The following is a 22,582-nucleotide window of genomic DNA, read 5'->3' on the forward strand; positions in this document are numbered from 1 at the left end:
GACATCACCAAATCATCAATATCGAAATCAGATTGATTATATTCTTTGCAGCCAAAGTTGGTAGAAGTTCTATATAATCCGAAAATAAAAAAAAGACCTGGAGCTTACTGTGGCTCAGATCATGAACTCCTTATTGCCAAAATCAGACTTAACTTGAAGAAAGTAGGGAAGACCACTAGACCATTCAGTTCAGTTCAGTTCAGTCGCTCAGTCATGTCCGACTCTTTGCGACCCCATGAATCGCAGCACACCAGGCTTCCCTGTCCATCACCAACTCCCTGAGTTCACCCAAACTCATGTGCATCGACTCAGTGATGCCATCCAGCCATCTCATCTTCTGTCATCCCCTTCTCCTCCTGCCCCCAATCCCTCCCAGCATCAGGGTCTTTTTCAATGCAAAAGTGAAAGTGAAAGTGAAGTCGCTCAGTCGTGTCCGACTCTTTTCAGCCTGTGGACTGTAGCCCACCAAGCTCCTCTGTCCATGGGATTCTCCAGGCAAGAATACTGGAGTGGGTTGCCATTTCCTTCTCCAGGGGATCTTCCCGACCCAAGGATCGATCCCAGGTCTCCCACATTGCAGGCAAACGCTTTAATCTCTGAGCCACCAGGGAAGCCCTTTCCAATGCAGGTACAACCTAAATCAAATCCTTACAGTTATACAGTGGAAGTGACAAATAGACTCAAGGGATTAGATCTGAGACAGAGTGCCTGAAGAACTATGGATAGAGGTTCGTGACATAGTAGAGGAGTCAGGGATCAAGACCATCCCCAAGAAAAAGAAATGCAAAAAGGCAAAATGGTTGTCTGAGGAGGCCTTACAAAAAGCTATGAAAAGAAGAAAAGTGAAAGGCAAAGGAGAAAAGGAAAGATATACCATTTGAATGCAGAGTTCCAAAGAATAGCAAAGAGAGATAAGAAAGCCTTCCTCAGTGATCAATGCAAAGAAATAGAGGAAAACAATAGAATGGGAAAGACTAGAGGTCTCTTCAAGAAAATTACAGATACCAGGGGAATATTTCATGCAAAGAAGGGCACAATAAAGGACAGAAATAGTATGGACTTAACAAAAGCAGAAGATATTAAGAAGAGGTGGCAAGAATACACAGAAGAACTATACACAAAAGATCTTCATGACCCAGATAATAACAATGGTGTGATCACTCACCCAGAGTCAGATATTCTAGAATTCAAAGTGGGCCTTAGGAAGCATTACTAGGAACAAAGCCAGTGGAGGTGATGGAATTCCAGTTGAGCTATTTCAAATCCTGAAAGATGATGCTGTCAAAGTGCTGCACTCAATATGCCAGCAAATTTGGAAAACTCAACAGTGGCCACAGGACTGGAAAAGCTTAGTTTTCATTCTAATCCCAAAGAAAGGCAATGCCAAAGAATGTTCAAACGACCGCACAATTGCACTCATCTCAAACACTAGCGAAGTAATGCTCAAAATTCTCCAAGCCAGGCTTCAGCAATATGTGAACCGAGAACTTCCAGATGTTCAAGCTGGATTTAGGAAAGGCAAAGGGACCAGAGATCAAATTGCCAACATCTGCTGGATCATTGAAAAAGGAAGAGAGTTCCAGAAAAACATCTACTTCTGCTTTATTGACTATGCCAAAGCCTTTGACTGTGTGGATCACAGGAAACTGTGGAAGATTCTTCAAGAGATGGAAATACCAAATCACTTGACCTGCCTCCTGAGAAATCTGTATGCAGGTCAAAAAGAAACAGTTAGAACTGGACATGGAACAACAGACTGGTTCCAAATCGGGCAAGGTGTACATCAAGGCTGTATATTGTCACCCTGCTTATTTAACTTATACAGAGTACATCATGAGAAACGATGGGCTGGATGAAACACAAGCTGGAATCAAGATTGCAGGGAGAAATATCAGTAACCTCAGATATGCAGATTATACCACCATTATGGCAGAAAGCTAAGAGCCTCTTGATGAAAGTGAAAGAGGAGAGTGAAAAAGTTGGCTTAAAGGTCAACATTCAGAAAACTAAGATCATGGCATCTAGTCCCATCACTTCATGGCAAATAGATGGGGAAACAGTGGAAACAGTGACAGATTTTATTTTGGGGGGCTCCAAAATTACTGCAGATGGTGACTGCAGCCATGAAATTGAAAGAAGCTTGCTCTTTGGAAGAAAAGTTATGACCAACCTAGACAGCATATTCAAAAGCAGAGACATTACTTAGCGAACAAAGGTCCATCTAGTCAAAGCTGTGGTTTTTCCAGTAGTCATGTATATAGATGTGAGAGTTGGATTATAAACAAAGCAGAGCGCCAAAGAATTGATGCTTTTGAACTGTGGTGTTGGAGAAGAATCTTGAGTCCCTTGAACTGCAAGGATATTCAACCAGTCCATCCTAAAGGAAATCAGCCTTGAATATTCGTTGGAAGAACTGATGCTGAAACTGAAACTCCAATACTTCGGCCAGCTGATGCAAAGAACTGACTCACTGGAAAAGACCCTGATGCTGGGCAAGATTGAAGGCAGGAGGAGAAGGGGGCGACAGAGGATGAGATGGTTGGATGACATCACCAACTCAATGGACATGAGTTTTAGTCAATTCCTGGGAGTTGGTGATGGACAGGGAGGCCTGGCGTGTTGCAGTCCATGGGGTTGCAAACTGTCAGACATGACTGAGCAACGATCTGAACTGAAGGAGGAAAGATAAAACCAAGGAGGGTCTTGGAATGCAGGAATGGAAAAACCGGACCTATATTATCCTTCCCTCCCATCCCTAATATTGTAACTCTTAATGAATTTCAGGTCCTCTTGTCCAGCATAACCTGTCTCCTCTCCTTCCCCATATAGGGAGAAGGTATTTGTCTTTCTCTCCTGCCCTCCCTCCCATATAACTGCCTCATCCAAGAGCCTTATCCTGCTCGTTAACACCCTGGGTAAAAAAATGAATCAAGGACCTCTGTTCAACATCAGCTCTGACTATCAGGAAACTGGCCCCCTGTGCTGGCAGTGACTCTCCCCTCACTACTGTAATAAACTTTATTATTCTTTCACTCTGCCTCATGGCTGGAAATTCTTTTCCAACCTACAACCGGGCCATGACAAGTTTCAGGTGCATGGCAGAGCAACTCAGCCATACATCCCTCGAGCTCCCCTTCCATATAGGGTGCCACAGAACATTGAGCAGAGTTTCCTATCCTCTACAGTAGGTCCTTATTAGTTATCCATTTTATATAAAGCAGTTAAATTCACACTTTTGAGAAAGGCTGGAGCTTGGAGGAATCACTGCTACTGTAATAATTACAATAATCAGTTTATCATTAAACCACCCAAATCTCTCTATAACAAGATAGCTAAGACTCAGCAGACAACCTGCTTATATTTTTATCAAAATTAAGTTCCAAAAGAAATAAAAATCATTTCTATGTAGTTCCTTATAACAAAGAGCTGAAGATATTTACTCTTGTGACAAAAAGGAAGTTTAGGATGTCTCCTCTTTGTGATGACTTTAAGTGTTACTCACTCAGTCATGTCTGACTCTTTTGCAACCCCATGGACCTTAGCTCACTAGGCTTCTTTGTGCATGGAATTCTCCAGGCAAGAATACTGGAGTGGGTTGCCATTCTCTTTTCCAGGGCATCTTCCCAACCCAGGGATTGAACCCAAGTCTCTTATATCTCCTGCATTGGCCGGAGGGTTCGTTACCACTAGCACCACCTATGAAGCCCTGCAGAGTAATTATGACTCAAATTAAGTAGGAAGGGGAATTCCTTTCCTGGCCACAATGCAGTAACAGGACCTGAATTCACTTTCCATATGAAACAATACGAAAACAGACAACACAGGGACTTCCCTGGTGCTCCAGTGGTTAAGACTCCATGCTTCCACTGCAAGGGATGCAGGTTCGCTCTCTGGTTGGGTGACTAAGATCCTGCAAGCTGTGAGGTATAGCCAAAAAATAAAACAATAAATGCATTAAGTAAAACAGACAACATCCATGAAACAATTTATCAGGCAACACGAAACAGGCATCCTGAGACGGAAGGCAAGTGAGATGAGACCTCTTCCTGCTCCACCTTTTCATTCTCCTTAATCGTGGAAAAAAATCAAGCAATATGTTTATAAGAAAAGGAAACTTGACTGGATATTCATAGGTCTATTCTCAGTGAAAATGAAATTATTACCAAGGCAAAAACAAATAAGAAAATAGTTCCCTTCCCAAGGGGTTTACATATATAAATTCTAGGTTGGCCCATTGTTTCAGAGGCTTGTGCTATTCTCAACGCTTAGTTTTTCTTCTCCCATCTTGTTAGTTTCTATTTCGGAACAGTCTTCCTGGTAGTTTCCACAGGCTCAGGGTAGGAGTCTCATCTATTTTGGAATGGGGCTGGAAGTTGGTCAGGGAAGAAGAGGTCAATAACTAACTCAAGGAGAGTCAAGAGGTCTGGGTATTTGTTTTGTCACTGACCTTGAGTAAGTCAGAAGACATCTGGGCTTACACTATGTAAGGTTATACTAAATAGCTTCTAGTTGTAAAATTCTGATTCTATTGGTGGCCCGAGCAGCTCTAAGCATACCTAGAGGTGAAGGAAAAGAGAAATGGAAAGAAGAGAAAAAATGTGGAGTGAGAGATATAGGAGGTTGGGAATACGGGAGAAAAAGGTTATAGGTTAGGCTTGATGGTTCGACGCCCTGGGGTAGACAGACTGGCGGCCTCAGAGGTGAAAACAGTTTCATTCCTATTTACTTGACCGGTTTTCATCTCAGCCAACACTGTGCTGCCAGAAGACGAAGTCAAATGCAGCTACACTGCACGGCAGCTTGACCTATTCTTCTTCTTGTTTTTTTTTAAAATATTTATTTATTTATTTGGTTGCGCCAGATTTTAGTTGTGGCCATGTGAGATCTAGTTCCCTGACCAGGAATCGAACCGGTGTCCGCTGCGTTGGGAACTCGGGAGCCTCAGCCACTGGACCAACAGGGAAGGCCCATGGACCTATTCATAGTCATTTTATTCTTAACAGGTGAATGAGCTTGATTTAAACCCAGCATTCCTTAATACTCTTTGGTTATAGAAAATCTCCAACCAAATAGATCAAGATGACTTTTGCATCTTATTGTTCCGTTGTTAGGCTTTATAATAGAAAGACAGGCAACCTCGGAGAAGTAAAAAAGAGAGAGAGCAAAGAACTGTTAGTAGATACTGGATCGGGAAGGAGGGCAACCGGGCAGCGGTGGAGGAACAGCGCTCCGGAAAGCAGCGCGTACAGACCAGGCGCACAGAACCGGCTCGGCCCACCGCCGGCATTTCCATGCTGCGTCCGCACGTAGCCCCGCCCCTCCTCCGCCGTGGCGCCGCCCCCTCCTCCTGGGCGGCTGAACTCGGCGCCCGCCCGACTTCCCAGCGGCCCCGTGCGGCCCGGGCATGCCCAGTGCGGGCGCAGCCGCCCCGGCCCTGGCAGTGCCCGGGCGGGAACGTGCGACCCGGTGCGGAGGGGCTCGGAGGAGACGAGAGGGCCCGCGGTGGGCGAGGGACCCGGCTGGAGCCGGAGCCGGAGCCGCGGCGGCGAAGCTGCCGGGTAGGTGCAGCTCGGCGGAGCCGGGCCCTGGCGCCGCGCAGCCCGCTCGCGGGGTGGACCCCGGCGGCTGGGGCGGCGAGGGCGTGGGAGGGCAGCAGGGCCCGAGCGCGGGGTTGGGAGGTGCGGGCGGAGGCTGCCGGCGGGTATCCCGAACCGGAAAGTGCCTTGGAGGCGAGGCAGGGCTGGGGCGGGGGACGCAGCCGGCAGCCGCGGGCGGACCTCTGCCCAGGTGCGGCGCGGCTCGGTTTAGTTCACCGTGTGACGGGAGGTGAGCTTGCCCTGCGCCTCGTGCACGGCTCTGGTTGCCGAGAGAGACCAGCCTCCACTGGAGTTTGCCCAGGAGCTGCGGGGAGACGGGTCCGAAGGGACCTGTGGGTTCCGACCGCCCGCGGAGCCCGTTGAGAACAGAGGATGCTTACCTTTAGCGCACCTGGAGTGGGATGTGACAGCCACCTGCCTTCCGGACTTGGGTTTAGTGACTTAGAAATGAAAGTACAGGATTGTGCCTCAGTAAATACTCGGTCACTTCTCATGACTGCTTAGGAATTTAATGGCCAGCTGCGTTTACAGGCGTAAGAAACATTTTGTCCGTGGGATGCTCTGTTCAGTTCAGTGGCTCAGTCGTGTCCGACTCTTTGCGACCCCATGAATCGCGGCACGCCAGGCCTCCCTGTCCATCACCAACTCCCGGAGTTCACTCAGACTCAGTTCCATCCAGTCAGTGATGCCATCCAGCCATCTCATCCTCGGTCGTCCCCTTCTCCTCCTGTCTCCAATCCCTCCCAGCATCAGTCTTTTCCAATGAGTCAACTCTTCGCATGAGGTGGCCAGAGTACTGGAGTTTCAGCTTTAGCATCATTTCTTCCAAAGAAATCCCAGGGCTGATCTCCTTCAGAATGGACTGGTTGGATCTCCTTGCAGTCCAAGGGACTCTCAAGAGTCTTCTCCAACACCACAGTTCAAAAGCATCAATTCTTCGTCGCTCAGCCTTCTTCACAGTCCAACTCTCACATCCATATATGACCACAGGAAAAACCATAGCCTTGACTAGATGGACCTTAGTTGGCAAAGTAATGTCTCTGCTTTTGAATATGCTGTCTAGGTTGGTCATCACTTTTCTTCCAAGGAGTAAGCGTCTTTTAATTTCATGGCTGCAGTCACCATCTGCAGTGATTTTGGAGCCCCCAAAAATAAAGTCTGACACTGTTTCCACTGTTTCCTCATCTATTTCCCATGAAGTGATGGGACCGGATGCCATGATCTCTGTTTTCTGAATGTTGACCTTTAAGCCAACTTTTTCACTCTCCTCTTTCACTTTCATCAAGAGGCTTTTTAGCTCCTCTTCACTTTCTGCCATAAGGGTGGTGCCATCTGCATATCTGAGGTTATTAATATTTCTCCCGGCAATCTTGATTCCAGCTTGTGCTTCTTCCAGGCCAGTGTTTCTCATGATGTACTCTAAATATAAGTTAAATAAGCAGGGTGAAAATATACAGCCTTGACGTGCTCCTTTTCCTATTTGGAACCAGTCTGTTGTTCCATGTCCAGTTCTAACTGTTGCTTCCTGACCTGCATACAGATTTCTCAAGAGGCAGGTCAGGTGGTCTGGTATTCCCATCTCTTTCAGAATTTTCCACAGTTTATTGTGATCCACACGTCAAAGGCTTTGGCATAGTCAGTAAAGCAGAAGTAGATGTTTTTCTGGAACTCTCTTGCTTTTTCCATGATCCAGCGGATGTTGGCAATTTGATCTCTGGTTCCTCTGCCTTTTCTAAAACCAGCTTGAACAACAGGAAGTTCACGGTTCACGTATTGCTGAAGCCTGGCTTGGAGAATTTTGAGCATTACTTTACTAGCATGTGAGATGAGTGCAATTGTGCGGTAGTTTGAGCATTCTTTGGCATTGCCTTTCTTTGGGATTGGAATGAAAACTGACCTTTTCCAGTCCTGGGGCCACTGCTGAGTTTTCCAAATTTGCTGGCATATTGAGTGCAGCACTTTGACAGCATCATCTTTCAGGATTTGAAACAGCTCAACTGGAATTCCGTCACCTCCACTAGCTTTGTTCTTAGTGATGCTTTCTAAGTCTGGTTAAACAAAATTCCTGATCGCGAAGCTTGAGTAGACAGTCTCGACTGAGGGTTGGAATACCAGGGTTTTGAAGTTCTCTGTAGCCTTTCGCGTGCTGTAATCTTGGGCAAGCCATTTAACTTCAGAGACTCAGTTCCTCCATCTGTGAAATCCTGTGAACTGGATGTATCTCATTCACTTGCACCTCAGTTCGAGGATTCCCTCCGTATTATTATTCAGCCTCTGGTCTCCAGTTGTGGCAGGTTGCTTTTTGTATGTCTGACCTTTTTTGTCAAACCGGATAATTCACCTATTTCTGTAGCAAGGCTGCTAGGGTCTCTGTGTAAAATTGAAGTGACTTGTCCTCAAAAGCCACTGTTAGTCAGTAGGTAGCTCGCGACTTGTTATCTGCAGAGTGAAAGTCGCTCAGTCGTGCCTGACTCTTTGCTACCCCATGGACTGTATAGTCCATGGAATTCTCCAGGCCAGAATACTGGAGTGGGTAGCCTTTCCCTTCTCCAGGGGATCTTCCCAAGCCAGGGATGGAACCCAGGTCTCCCGCACTGCAGGCGGATTCTCTACCAGCGGAGCCACAGGAGAAGCCCTGTGGGAGCCAGGTGGTTAATGGCCATGGTTCAGATAACAGAGCTCTTGCCCTTGAATTAGGACCGGCACGCTTCAAGTTATGTCAGCGCCTTGTGAGAAACCCGGACTAAGTAATCCGTTTCCTTAAACTCCCAAACCGGCTTATTCTGTAGTGGGATTATGTTTATATTAGAAGTTAAGGTTTTATTTTCATGTTATTGCACTGTATACTTGAAACCTAGGAAGATACCCTTAATTCATTGATGAGGAAGTAGACAATTAAGAGTGAATCCGTGATAGTCTTTAGCAACCAGTGTCTTATGTATCATCATTAACTATTCACCTGCCTCTGAGTGTATCTGTGTAGGATTTGACCCAAGGAGCAGATGGTACATACAGTGTTGTGCAAGTTGCCTTCCTACTGCTGTATTCCCTGCTCTTCCTGTTCCAGGTGGCAGTAGTCCAGTTGGGTCAGTAAGGTATAGTTTGATGAAGCGGTCATTAAGCAAAGGGTGCTTATGTTTTGAAATTCGAGGTTTATAGAGGCTGCCTGTGATATTGTCATTATGCGCTCTCTCTTAAACTGAGGATATCTCAGAGTGATTAAGTCACATTTGAGAATTTTAGAATCCCAAGTTCTTAATTAAATTTTTGAAAATGGGTTCTTTGTTCACCTTAAACACATTACTTGGGAGCATAATATTGTAAGAATATTTATACATGTGAACTTTCAAGTTATTATTTTATGAAGCTAGATTTTTCATTCACCTAATAAAAAAATACAGTGGAAACCCAGAGAAAACCATAATTCAAAAAGTCACATGCAAAAAAACACACTCAACCCTATGTTCGTTAGAGCACTGTTTACAATAGCCAAGACATGTAAACAAGCTAGATGTCCATCAGCAGAGGAAGTACAACAGTGGAGTACTACTCAGCCATGAAAAGGAGCAGAGTTGAGTTGTTTGCAGAGACATAGATGGACTCAAAAAATGCAGTGGGAAAGTTATAGTGTGTTAAAGAATATTTGTATATGTGAACTTAACCTTTTTTTGGCCTAGTTTAAAATTCATTATTTTTTGCATGCTTATTAAAATTTTACATATGTATGTATATACTTAAGGTTGGAAAACAGGAAAGGCATATTTGAGGGTCTTGGTGGGAAATTTCACATCATCATCCAAACTTAGCTCTGCCCGAGGGCCCCGTGTATGAAGTGCGTATTTAACAATTTTTGTTAGAACTTTCATCTTCCTCTTATATTTGCATTCATGTAACATCAAGCACAAATATTGCTTACAAGGATATGGACGTGTAATTGTTACTCATGATCTCAGATCTCAAAAATACTTGGGACATGCAGAAGGGATGGTAACCTGATAGGACTCATTGGAAAAGACCCTGGTACTGGGAAGGATAGAGGGCAGGAAGAGAAGAGGGTGACAGGGATGATGGGATGGCATCATCGACTCAATGGACATGAGTTTGAGCAAACTCTGGGAGATGGTGAAAGACAGGAAAGCCTGGCGTGTTGCAGTTCACGGGTCACAGAGTTGGTCACCACTTAGCAGCTAAACAACAATGAAGGAGGAATAGTTAGAGACATCACGGCCCAGAGAAGAGACTAGTGGTCCAAGAGCACATTTACCCCGAATAAAAGTGAAAGGTGAACGGGGAGGGGGGGAGATAAAGAAAAAAATCAAAAGAATCTATAGAACAAGTCAAAACATAAGAATAATAAATGTTTTTCTTGAGTAAAAAAAAAAAAAGTAAAAGGTGGGTAAGTGATTTAAAAATTGTTGATTTCAGGTGTTTCAGCAGTAACAGCTATAATCTCAGTTAGTTCACTTGCTAGTATCTATGTAACTGATAGAATCTACTGCACTCCTGTTAGAGAAGTATGTGGAGAACGTCGTCATGTAGAAGTGCATGAAGTAACTTGAAGATAAATATTTTTCCTTGATTATACTCCATCTGTTTACAGGTCCTTCATGATGAGAAATCTGGGGACACTTGTCTCTCCTTTGTGTAGTTGATAGTTTGGGCGGTAAAGAGATGGCTGACAGTGTCAAAACCTTTCTGCAGGATCTTGCCAGGGTGAGTATGTCCAGTCTTCTTCTGACTCTTCTGCTGCAGGAACTGACTAGAAAATCTGTTAGGTAGTGTTGTTATATTTGTTGGATTCTTCACATACAGGTTTTCACTCTAATCCATACTACTCAAGAGAGAGGAATTATCCTGCATTTCGCAGAAACTTGGGAGACCTGTCTAGTGAATGTCTCTAGTATGGAGATCCTGTTCAGCTTGGGCCCAGACCGTCTTTTTTTAAAAAAAACTATTTTTTTTTGACCATGCCAAGTGAATTGTGGGACCTTAGTTCCCCTACTAGGAATTGAATCGGGCCCTTGACCTTGAGAGCATGGAGTCCTAACCACTAGACAACCAGGGAATTTCCTAAACTTTATTTTGGAATAATTTTAGCCTTGTAGAAAAGTTGTAGGGTCATACAGAGAGCTCCACTGTATCCTTCACCACGTTCTCTAATATTGCCATCTTGTATAACTGTGGTATGTTGTTGAAAACCAAGCAGTGAACATTGGTGTAATGCTAATACCTAACCTACTTTGTTTGGATCTACAGTACAGAACCTCTCTTACTCTCCCATTCTACAAGGCGGAGATGATGATGTTCTAAAGGGACATTTAGGACCCCCTAATCAACAGACCCATAAAGGTCTGTTTAGGACCCAGTAACCCGCATGATCCATCAGATGCCATTCCGTTACAGTGATGTCTAAGGTCCAGTGCCCTAGTTGGAGCCCCTGTCGCTTTATTCTTGAGGGCAGGAGAGAGACCAGTTCTGCCTGGGAGTGGGAGTGTTTATAAGTTTATTTCCTTTGATTAAAAGAGGTGGAATTGAAGGAATATCTTAGAAGGGCCAAAGCAATTTCATGCAATGTGACCTTCTTTTAATACCTTACATCCTCGTCTTGCTGTTCTTGTGCGATAAAATGTCAACTCTGGATCAGTTATACAGCATGCACTTTGTGTGTTCGTCTGCCCCAGACAGACTGTAAGTATCAGAGGTGGGGATCCTGTCATCATCCTGGCACATGCTAGGCCTTAAGCCACTTGAACTTAATGATCTTAAAATTTTAAACTGTTTGTGGAAGACTCAAGTTAAAAAGCAAAATAAGAATAAACATTACTCATAGGTAAAAGATCATGTGAACCTTGCCAAGGTATGCTCCTTTCAGTGTGTAGTTCATAAACTTGTCCATTTCTCTGTATTCTGACAGTGTTCTCTAAAATTTGTTTTTGCTCATAATAGGAGAAAATGTCATTCTTAAATCGAGCTTGACCATTGATTCCAGAATACCTTTTTCTGCTTCTGGATGATGTTGAATGCCCTAGTTCTTCCTTCTCTACTTTGGATATAAAACCGTTCTGGCACTTACTAAACTATACATTTTTGTTGTTGTTGTTTACTTATGTACTTTTCCTGCTGAGTTATGAGTTTCTTAAGCACGTCCGTATGACTGATGCCTAGCTCATTAAGGATGCTCATTATGAAAGTGGGTCGATGAATGAGGGTAGTCCTTTGAACTGGGTAATAGGCAGGTCTAATGTTTGTGGTAATGACAGTAACCTTTCTACCATTGGGGCTCTTCCAGTTATTGGCAAGTGGCCCCATCAGTGACTTATAGGCTTAATCATTCTCTCCCTCACCATACATGTTCAAAGACACTCTCCTCTAGCTATACTGCCATACTGTTTCTGTCTTACTCAGAAATAGCTTTTCATACTTTTATGGTAATTATTTCTTTGTGTCTTCCTTCAGCCTTGGTCCAGCCCTGGTCCTTTTTGGAGACCAGTGTTTAATCTATCCTTGTAACACTGGTTTGATACAGGCTATAAATCATACTTGTAGGCATTCAGCTGATATTAGAAGAGTATAAAGGAGGGCTATAACTTGGCTTAACAGTATTGGTAACTCTTAGAGGGATTAGAAAACCACTATTTTGCAACCGTGTTATTCAAGATTGGTTTGATCAAGACTTGTTAATTGATGCCCAAATCTAGGGAAGAGGACTTGATGAGCAGGATATTTGCCTGGTCTCAGAAATGTCTGCCCACAGATTCTTCATTAGTTGCAAGGAGAAAAATTTGCAGCCATACAATGGAGCTGGATAACACCTTCTGAATATGTGAAATCAGTGTCACCTGCAAGGGCCAACAGACATCACATGCTTCTGGAGGTGACACCTGGAAAGGCACCCCCTCACTTAGGTGACTCTTGTTGTTTAGTCACTGTGTCATGTCTAATTCTTTTGCGACCTCATGGGCTATAGTCCACCAGACTCCTCTCTCTGGGATTTTCCATGCAAGAATACTTGAGTGGGTTGCCGTTTCCTTCTCTGGGGATCTTCCCGACCCTGGGTTCAATCCCACGTCTCTTGTTTTGGCATGTGGATTCTTTACCACTGAGCCACCTGGGAAGCCCCACTTAGGTGATAACTCCTACTAAAAATGTGTAACCTGGGGTCTAATCATGAGGTCACAAACCTAAATTGAGGGCACCCCATAAAATAACTGACGTGTATACTTCAAAAAGGAAGACAGCTATAGAGCTGTTCCTAATGGAAGGAGACTAAAGAGATAGGAGAGCTAAGTGCAACATGTGATTCTGAACTGATGTCTGGTATGCGATGGGTAAAAATGCTGTAGAGGGCATTTCTGAGACAAATGGGGAAACTGGAGTGTGGACTCATTGGAAAAGACTCTGATGCTGGGAAAGATTGAGGGCAGGAGAAGGGGACGACAGAGGATGAGATGGTTGGATGGCATCACCGACTCGATGGACATGGATTCGGGTAGACTCCGGGAGTTGGTGATGGACAGGCAGGCCTGGCGTGCTGCGGTTCATGGGGTCGCAAAGAGTTGGACACGACTGAGCTGCTGAACTGACTGAACTGATCTTGTATTAAGGAATATCATTGTTCTTAGGAAATACACAATGAACAGTTATAAGTAAAAGGGACATGATATAGCAACCTACTCAAATGATCTAGAAAAAAATGAGTATATATGTATAAATAGTAATAATAAATAACTGTGGCACAGCAACTGGTGATTTCGAGCAAGGATATTTGGAAGTTCTCCATTCTTGCAACTCTTCTGTAAATTGGGAATGATTTCTAAACAGAAGAATATCAAGGGTCACTTCAGCCTTGTAGCGAACTAAATAGAATGATTTACACTATTATTTCATTGTATCTAACTTTGGGAAGTCTTCTGATCCATAATTTTCCCTCTTTAAAAATAATAAATACTCATGTCTACAGGGAATCAAAGACTCCATTTGGGGAATTTGTACCATCTCAAAGCTAGATGCTCGAATTCAACAAAAGAGAGAGGAGCAACGTCGAAGAAGGGCAAGCAGTGTCCTGGCTCAGAGGAGAGCCCAGAGCATAGAGAGGAAGCAGGAGAGGTAAGGAGTGGAGGCTGAGGTCAGGGAGCATCTGAACTCCCTTCCAGTCAGGGGTAGGGGGACACTTTAGGAAGTGATCGAATTGAGCATACAATTTAGACACTACATAATGATGTGGAGTTTCAGTACCCCCTTATTTGTCTTTTGTACTTTCTCCCCCATAAAAGTTACAGGTGATTTTTACCCACTCCCCTCACATTGAATTAAACTGAGGTCTAACAGTAATCCTTGTTCAAAATATTGTGGTGTCTAAAAGAAATCAGAATGATGAATATCATTGTTGTTTTAGTTGCTAAGTTATGTCCTTCTCTTTGTGACCCCATGGGCTGTAGCCCACCTGGCTCCTCTGTCCATGGGATTTCCTAGGCAAGAACACGAGTGGGTTGCCATTTCCTTCTCCAAGAATGGTGAATAGAGAACCATAAAAAATTTTTTTGGCTGAGTGGATGCTTCTAGGAGCGCCTATGTGGATTTTGATAAAAGAACCTCAGACATCCCCTTCTAATCTTCTCCAGTCTTGGACTTAGGAAATAAAGGAGTTTGTTTGTTTGTTTTGTTTTTAAGAAAAAGTGCTTCTCTTGAAATATTTTTAGCCTTTCTCATTGATATTAGGAGAGAACATTGAAAGAACAATAGGTGCTTAAAAAAATAATATGGTGCTAAGAAAATATATAAAAAGGAGAGCTGCTGAATGACAATATGAAAATAGCCTATATACCTGTTAAGCTAAACACATGTGGTCTTTTCCAGTGAACCACGTATTGTTAGCAGAATTTTTCAGTGCTGCGCTTGGAATGGTGGAGTTTTCTGGGTAAGTTCTTTTTCCTCAAATTCCAAGTGCCTTAGAAGCATCTTTATTCAGGTTGTTGCAGTGTTCATGGTTCTCAGCTGTCTTCTTAAAACTGAGACAGGTAGCTTTCACCTAGTAATACATTCCTAAGGCCATCACTCAAGATTCTGTGCACTTTCAGTCATTTTATGTCCCCTCAGAATTCTTGTATGTAAATGTCAGGGACAGCCCTGTACATACACTTTTTTGTTAAATGACTTAACAAGTTTTATTGTTATAGGTAACAATTTCTCATGACATTGTCTGGACATTTTGGTTCAGAGTGACTATGGAGGCTCAAAGGGGAGGGACAGATGGCCATGAGCAAGGCTCTCCCTTCACCTGGTCATAGCAGTGTCCTCAAATTGGTTAGTATGGAAACTCACACCAGAAAGTTGCCTACAGTTGACTGAGAACCAACACAGCCCCAGGAGAAATTTGAGTATACTTTGAAAAACAAATAGTTAAAATATTTTCTTTGACTTGAAATTCAGTCTAATTCAACTTGTTAATCTAAACATTTCACAAATGTTTTTAGGTATTCAGTTCATTAGCTTTAATTAATAAAATATGACTGTGTTCTTAGTATTGGCATGATACTGATTGACTTGTTCTCCTATGCCCCCCAAAGTTTCACTGTTTTCATAGGCAGTGACAGGTGTGTATCTCTCAGCTGGAGAACTGGTAAAGAGCAATGAGTCCAGTTTTGATGCCACTGCAGGACTCCTAATTTATAAAAGGCGCTTCCATCTGGAAAATAAGTGCACTGAAACTTGAAATTCTTGTTTTAAAGAAGGGCTTGTAATGCTTACCTTGTTGCTTCTTTCCTTTAGCTCAGTCTCCTCTTGTTTTATCGAGTGTTTATTCCCGTCCTTCAATCAGTGACGGCCCAGATTATTGGTAAGTAACTCCGTTGCTCTGTGCTATCTGCCCAGGATAGAGAGGGGAGGGTTTTCCTGTCTCCCTCAGTTTATTGAACACTTACTTTGAACTCGGAGCTTTAGGGTTTTTATGTATTTATTTGTTTGACTGCATCAGGTCTTATTTGCCCTGAGGCATGTGGGATGTTAGTTCTGTGACCAGGGATCAAACCCATGTCCCCTGCTTTGCAAGGCAGATTCTTCTAAGTCAGATCTCTCAGCAACTCTTTGAGTAGATAATGCTGTGGATACCATTTTGTAGATGAGGAAATGCAAATTGGTTACCAAGGTTAAACCATTAGTAAGTGGCGAAGCTGGAATATGAACTCAGGAGGATTCCTGCATCCAGTGACTACTAGCCACTGACCTGTCAGCCACCACCAAGTGAGCATTTTTGTGTCCAAGTGAGCAGCACGTATCCGTGGCCACTCTGAATTGGAGTCATGGCCAGAGTGTGGTGTTTGTATGAGAAAGTAAGACTACCTGGAACAGGTACCGTGACGTGCTGGCAAGAAGCAAAGGGGTGTGTGGAGGGGAAACAGTCACAAATCAGGGGCTGTGCCTTTGGTCTTCTGGCTTTCCTTTTCTCCAGGTAAACTAACAAGCCCTCCCCCTTGTCCTAGGTGACCCATCGCTACACGGGGATGTCTGGTCGTGGCTGGAGTTCTTCCTCACATCAATTTTCAGCGCGCTCTGGGTGCTCCCCCTCTTTGTGCTCAGCAAAGTCGTGAACGCGATCTGGTTTCAGGTAGGCCCAGGGCAGCATGGAGTCTCGGCCTGACGGCACCCAGATTGGTCACCAGGTGGCAGTTTTCAGTCTGTCAGTTTAGTAGCTTGGTAGGGACCGACTCCACAGCCTTTCCTTGGTCAGGCAGCCAGTGGGTGAGCTCTGGGCTCTTGTAAAATGAAATTATTCTCTCAGCTCACAAGGGGGTCTCATGGCCAGGTGTCCAGGGGCTTTTCTCCCTTGGCAGGTCTCATGGCAAATTAGTGGCCTTCACTTTGGGGATGGATAATCAGGCCATTTAATTCATGGCAAATAGATGCGGAAACAGTGGACATAGTGGCTGACTTTATTTTTCTGGGCTCCAAAATCACTGCAGATGGTGATTGCAGCCATGAAATAAAAAGACACTTGCTCCTTGGAAGGAAAGTTATGACCAACCTAGACAGCATATTAAAAAGCAGAGACATTACTTTGCCAACAAAGGTCCATCTAGTCAAGGCTATGGTTTTTCCAGTGGTCATGTATGGATGTGAGAGTTGGAGTATAAAGAAGGCTGAGCGCCGAAGAATTGATGCTTTTGAACTGTGGTATTGGAGAAGATTCTTGAGAGTCCCTTGACCTGCAAGGAGATCCAACCAGTCTATCCTAAAGGAGATCAGTCCTGGGTGTTCATTGGAGGGACTTATGTTGAAGCTGAAACTCCAATACATTGGCCACCTGATGAGAAGATGCTGACTCATTTGAAAAGACCCTGATGCTGGGAAAGATTGAGGGCAGGAGGAGAAGGGGACGACAGAGGATGAGATGGTTGGATGGCATCACCGACTGGATGGACATGAATTTGGGTGGACTCTGGGAGTTGGTGATAGACAGGGAGGCCTGGCATGCTGCGGTTCATGGGGTCGCAAAGAATCGGACACGACTGAGCGACTGAACTGAACTGAATTCATGTTTTGGTGAGCTCTTTTCTCTCCTGCAGGATATAGCTGACTTGGCATTCGAGGTATCCGGGAGGAAGCCTCACCCATTTCCTAGTGTCAGCAAAATAATTGCTGACATGCTCTTCAACCTCTTGCTTCAGGCTCTCTTCCTTCTCCAGGTGAGACTGGCCTTCCGGGCACATGGGCGGATTAAACAAAGATCCACTAGAGGGAGCTTCACAAAAACAGGGTATCCCGTTTATACTGAGCAGATATGTTTATGGGAGGTAATGATTTTTAAATCATTTTTCATTGAAACAACTAGTGACTTTCAATATCATAAAATGATTAAAACAACAACAACATGAATTTGCCTGCTCTTTCCAGCCACCCTGAGCCTTCTCCACTCATCTGCTATTTTAGAAACTTGAGAAGCAGCTCTCCGGCTGTCTGGGTAGAGAGTGAGAGCGATAACTCAGAGTGGCAGGTGAATGTGTTAGGTCTCTGAAGCGTTGGAATTAAGCTTTTCCATATTTGTTCTTCAGGGGATGTTTGTGAGTCTCTTTCCCATCCATCTTGTTGGTCAGCTGGTTAGTCTCCTGCATATGTCTCTCCTCTACTCACTATACTGCTTCGAATATCGTTGGTTCAATAAAGGTAAGCCTGTCCAAAGAAACTCAAGAGCTTGGAGGCCCAGTTTGGAAATGGTGCTGCCAAGGAAACTGATTAAATTCTTCAAAACTGAGGCCCTTGGCAAATGCATCATTGGAATGAAGCAGCCTTTTTGGCAAGAGGGGACTTACATTTGGCTTAGAGGTTTTTTTTAACCCTTTGGTGCTGGGGGGTGTAGCACTGTAGGACTACCCTGTGGAGCTCAATGTCATATAGCTCTGACAGAGCCATAAGGTGGCATAAATGAGCACCAGTTATTCTGAATCAGAGAAGTTAATTTGATGCCGGTGCATACAGATCATTTCAGGGATATGTTGAAAGTCCTTGGCATATTTGGTTGTGGATGGTTGAAAGAGATTAATTGATTTCTAGAGGATGGCTGCCTTTTTTTTTTTGATATATCTTGCTTTGTTTAAAACTAATACTGACATAGGTTGCTGCTGGTATTGAATGCAGAATTCACTTGGCCTGCCAGCTTTGAAATTGTGATGGTTCAGTTGTAAAATCTTTGCATAGAAGCTTTATGGGATTTGGGCAATTCTAATATACTTTAGTTGTATTCTAAATAGCAGATCTGAACCTAAAACTCAAACCTCAAATAAATTGTTAACAATATTTAGTCATTTGACTAAAAGGAAGTAATGCAGCCTAATTGTGTTGGCTCCTTGTTTTAGGAATTGAAATGCACCAGCGGTTGTCAAACATAGAAAGGAATTGGCCTTACTACTTTGGATTTGGTTTGCCCCTGGCCTTCCTCACAGCAATGCAGTCCTCCTACATTGTCAGGTAATTGGACTGCAAGGACTTGAACTAGTTTAAAACATAATAATAACTCAGTGTAGGGAGCACCTTGTCTGCACTTGGTTCTGTGCTAGGCATTCTGCATTCTCACTTGGCCGTCTAGAGGTCTGTAGGATTTTTCTCCCTGACAGATAGTCACAGATGTCTGTCAGTTAGCATTATTTTACTTTTTGTGGGGGGCCACACCTTGAAGAATGCAGGATCTTAGCCCCCTGCAGTGGAAGCGTGGAATCGTAACCATTGGACTGCCAAGGAATTCCTAGCATTAAAATATTGTCTGCATGATCCTATATCCCATATTCTTTCTTCTGTGTTGCTTCCTGGAACAATGTTAAACATAGCCAGTGTTTAGAAAAATCCTTTTTTAAAAAAAAAAATTTTTTTAACGTGTTTGATAAATTAAGGGTCCATCAAGCCATGCTGTTTAGCACTGGAGGTAACTAACTTTGGGCTTCTAATATCTTCAAAGTCATGGCTGTTTTGAAGGTGACTAATTATTTTTTTTTTTTTTTTGTCTCACAAACAGTGGCTGCCTTTTCTCTATCCTCTTTCCTTTATTCATTATTAGCGCCAATGAGGCAAAGACCCCTGGCAAAGCATAGTAAGTATTAGCCAGTATTAGCTAAAATGTAGCAGGTATTTTCTGTCTAAAATACTGGGGTGGTAACACTGCTGTTATGTGAATGAGACATTTTTACAATTTTTAAAAAACTGTGTAACTGATCCTTTTTTTTTTTTACAAATGAGAAAAATGTTTATTAAGGAAACAATTTAACAATTCTCCCTAGCAGAACTTGACAAACTAGGGCACAACCTGAAGACAATTACAGTTTCAGTCATTAACACACTATAGAGTGCTTATTGGAGAAGGAAATGGCAACCCACTCCAGTTTTCTTGCCTGGAGAATCTCAGGGACAGGGGAGCCTGATGGGCTGCCATCTATGGGGTCGCACAGAGTCGGACACGACTGAACCGACTTAGCAGCAGGGTGCTTATTCTACAACTGAAAAGTTGCTGAAGTTTGTGACATCAGTTTCCTCACATTGCAGGAAAATATTAATACACAGTTTTCTGAGAGTAGCACTTCTGGGGTGTATCCCAAGATTTCCCCCATGCATATGTGCGCATTTCTGTTTCAAAAATTGATGCTATTATACATATTTATACATATTCTTAAAAGGTAACAGTTCACTGAATAAGACGCTTATACCTGGGGTTAAGCTCATTTTGTAAGAATGGCCACCTTTTTAAAAATACTGGGTCATGTGATGTGGCTACATTAGTTTATTGATATTGATAACACAATAGTATTTTTAAAATGAATCTTTAGCAATACTAGCACTCTGGAAGTTTGATCACTTCAGAACAAAACCCCAGTCTTTTGATCAGTTTTGATTAAGTCGCTGAGGACACGTGCATTAGAAAAATTTCCAGTGTGCTTTAGGGTCTTACGTGTTGTTGCTATCCACTAATGTTAAGTGTGTATCTTAGCGTAATTGACTTTCTCTTGAAACTCTCCTGAAAGTGAACTATACATAGCATGTGGTATCTTCAGACCACAGCTGGACGTGTTTGGTTTGGCTGTGCTGGGTCTTTGTTGCTGCAGGGGCTCTTTTCTGTTTGCAGCGAGCAGGGGCTTCTCTCTAGCTGGAACGCGCGGGCTTCTCACTGTGGTGGCTCCTCTTGTGTTGCGGATCGTGGGCTGTAGATCACAGGCTCAGCAGTTGTGGTGCATGCGCTTAGTTGCTCCATGGCATGCGGGATCCTCCTGGATCAGGGATTGAACCTGATTCCACTGCCCTCCTGACAGTGACAATCCCAGCGCTTTCTGTAGTTACTACCTGTTTAATCTGCATGTCCAATATCTGTGGTCGCTTGATCAAATTTCAGTGGTCTTGTTTTCCCCTGTGTCATTTTAAATTGAAAATAGTCAAATAAGTGGCCAAATGATTAAAACAGTTTTTCTCAACTGGCCGGTCTAACAGGTTGGGTCTCTCTTACCTTGCAGCCTTTTCCAGTTGCGCCTCTTCTCCTTGGTGGTTTTCTTAAGCAACAGACTCTTCCACAAGACGGTCTACCTGCAGTCGGCCCTGAGCAGCTCCACTTCTGCAGAAAAATTACCCTCACCGCACCCGTCTCCTGCCAAACTGAAGGCTGCTGCAGGCCGCTGAGTCGGTCACCCACCATCCGGAGGGGCCGGGTGGGATCAGAAGGATGCTGTGGCAGCTCTTCTCCTGGTTCACCTCCATCCCCTCCCAGGGAAGTCAGGGCCCACTCTGCCAAGGGCCCTGCCCACATTCCCTTCTCTCTGAGGAATCCAGATTTTTGTCTCTGGTGCACGTAAGGCAGAATCTTCCTGCGACCAGTATGGATTTTAAACACTGGTGAGTCTGAAAGGACCACAGGTTTTTCTGCAGCTCTTTTCTAGCATTTGCCAGCCCCGTGCCTGGACTGATTTGAGTACTCTTTCTCCCTGTGCCATTTCCCTTCCATTTTCCCTTTCTGCCTCCCACCGCCCTTGGATGAATGGATTTTTGTAATTTTAGCTGTTGTGTTTTGTGGACCTGTTTTTTTGTTTTTCTGTGAAGCACATATATTGGATGTGGGGAGGACAGGAGGCTCCGCTGCTCCTGGTTACTCCCTTTATAGCCATCACTGTCTTGTTTCTTGTAACTCAGGTTAGATTTTGGTCTCTTGCTCCACTGCAAAAAAAAAAACACAAAAACACAAGCCTGAAGACATGGGACAGAAGAAAGACCTCACAGCCAGATCTCCACTGGGTTTGAGGAATGACTTTCTTTCTTCCCCTTGCAGGGGAAAAAGCTTTTTTCACTGGTACATTTAAAGCTCCCCAAAGATACCAATTTCGGACAAGTGCCACTGCAACACAGAATGCTCAGAGAACCTGAACTTTTAAACTCTGGAGGTCTGATCTTGACTGTTGGCCACTGCTGGGTCTGTCTGGGGTTTCAAAGGAATATTGGGTGCTGCAAATAGGAACTAAAGGCGTAAACTTATTAAACCCATTAAACCTGTGATTGGTTGGTTTTTTCCCTGTCATTTCAAAGAGACAAAATATGGAGGGAGGGGGCAGATGTCAGAACACCTGTACAGTGTTAAGATGTCACAGGTGAGAGCTGGTTTCTCACATGTGTAATCGTCAAATTTATAAATTGTCACTTCAGGAAACATATTCATGGAACACAGGACTTTGTCTTGATTAATTCTGAAAATTAGTTCTGAAAAATACTCGCTGAGGAAGTTTGGGTTATGTTGTTATAATCGTGTTGGCACCTAGTGAAAGAATTTGGAATTGAGTTGTTCTAAAGTCTATATGTACATCTCCTCTGTATTCGTGAAGAAGAGAGGTCCTTCCAGACTTCAACGAATTGGACATTCTCGTGAGGGAAGAGAACAGACATTTGGTTAACAGAAACCTTTACTAAGTACAAGACAAAAATTAGGATTTAAAAATCGTTGCCAGGAGATGTGAACCAAGTTTGAATACAGAAGGTTTTAAAATAGTGTGTAGTTTGTTTCATCAGTTTGCAACTGATCGGCGGTTGCCTTATTTAAGATAAATTGTTGTAGGTTTTAAAATGAAATTTTAAAAGGTCACATTTTCGCTGTCTGAAATTTGTGTCTGCTAAGCTTGTCTTAGAAGGATGAGGGAAATTGAGTAGATAAAGGTAAGTGATATTATCCAGCTCTATGCCCGGCTATAGAAAATGATTTAAGTTACTGGAAGTGAGGGATCTGTAAAGTTTTATTAGTGTGGCTGAGAGACCAGGCGTATACAAAAGCTAGGTTAGCAAATGTCTACTGTAGATAAACCTAATCTCACAAGGTGTACACGGAAGCAGTGTAAATTGCTCTTGCCTTTTCACTAGCACACAGGCAGTGAGGGCAGTGATTAGGAAATTGGGATCAAAGGGAGAGCAGGTTCTGTTTTTGCCAAATTCACAATGGCAGCTTAAGGTGGACTGATAATAACTGGAAATAAGGGAGA

General features: G+C 43.6%; 2 protein-coding genes across 3 annotated transcripts in view; one reads left to right on the plus strand and one right to left on the minus strand.

Moving 5' to 3' along the window:
• LOC120874890 (UDP-glucose 4-epimerase-like) overlaps nt 1-8,260 on the minus strand; it is a 35,985-nt gene extending 27,725 nt beyond the window's left edge. The window contains 2 exon segments of the mRNA XM_040256569.1: nt 5,184-5,691; nt 8,211-8,260. Of these exon segments, the coding sequence (XP_040112503.1) occupies nt 5,184-5,691; nt 8,211-8,260 (558 nt within the window).
• Nucleotides 5,401-21,611, plus strand: EI24 (EI24 autophagy associated transmembrane protein). Of its 2 annotated transcripts, none has more exons than XM_040255812.1 (11): nt 5,401-5,558; nt 10,198-10,310; nt 13,558-13,703; nt 14,454-14,514; nt 15,366-15,432; nt 16,076-16,200; nt 17,159-17,278; nt 17,645-17,756; nt 18,446-18,557; nt 19,099-19,173; nt 20,582-21,611. In XM_040255812.1, exons 2-11 carry the CDS (start codon nt 10,269-10,271, stop codon nt 20,742-20,744), a joined length of 1,023 nt encoding a protein of 340 aa, XP_040111746.1. In that variant the 5' UTR covers nt 5,401-5,558; nt 10,198-10,268; the 3' UTR covers nt 20,745-21,611. The 2 variants fall into 2 exon arrangements, with proteins under 2 accessions (XP_040111746.1, XP_040111747.1); XM_040255813.1 differs by lacking the exon at nt 5,401-5,558 and adding an exon at nt 5,702-5,955 and having other exon boundaries at nt 20,582-21,300.
• Nucleotides 21,612-22,582: the final 971 nt, after the last annotated feature.

The sequence above is a fragment of the Oryx dammah genome, unplaced genomic scaffold (assembly GCF_014754425.2).
Source record: "Oryx dammah isolate SB20612 unplaced genomic scaffold, SCBI_Odam_1.1 HiC_scaffold_15, whole genome shotgun sequence".
In the NCBI taxonomy this organism is placed as follows: domain Eukaryota; kingdom Metazoa; phylum Chordata; class Mammalia; order Artiodactyla; family Bovidae; genus Oryx; species Oryx dammah.

What these genes read in the sequence shown, in the direction of transcription:
- EI24 (XM_040255812.1), top strand. Translation starts at nt 10,269, where the DNA reads ATGGCTGACAGTGTCAAAACCTTTCTGCAGGATCTTGCCAGG. An exon ending in TGAACGCGATCTGGTTTCAG is followed by an intron (nt 16,201 to 17,158) that starts GTAGGCCCAGGG and finishes TCTCTCCTGCAG; the next exon opens with GATATAGCTGACTTGGCATT. An exon ending in AAGACCCCTGGCAAAGCATA is followed by an intron (nt 19,174 to 20,581) that starts GTAAGTATTAGC and finishes CTTACCTTGCAG; the next exon opens with CCTTTTCCAGTTGCGCCTCT.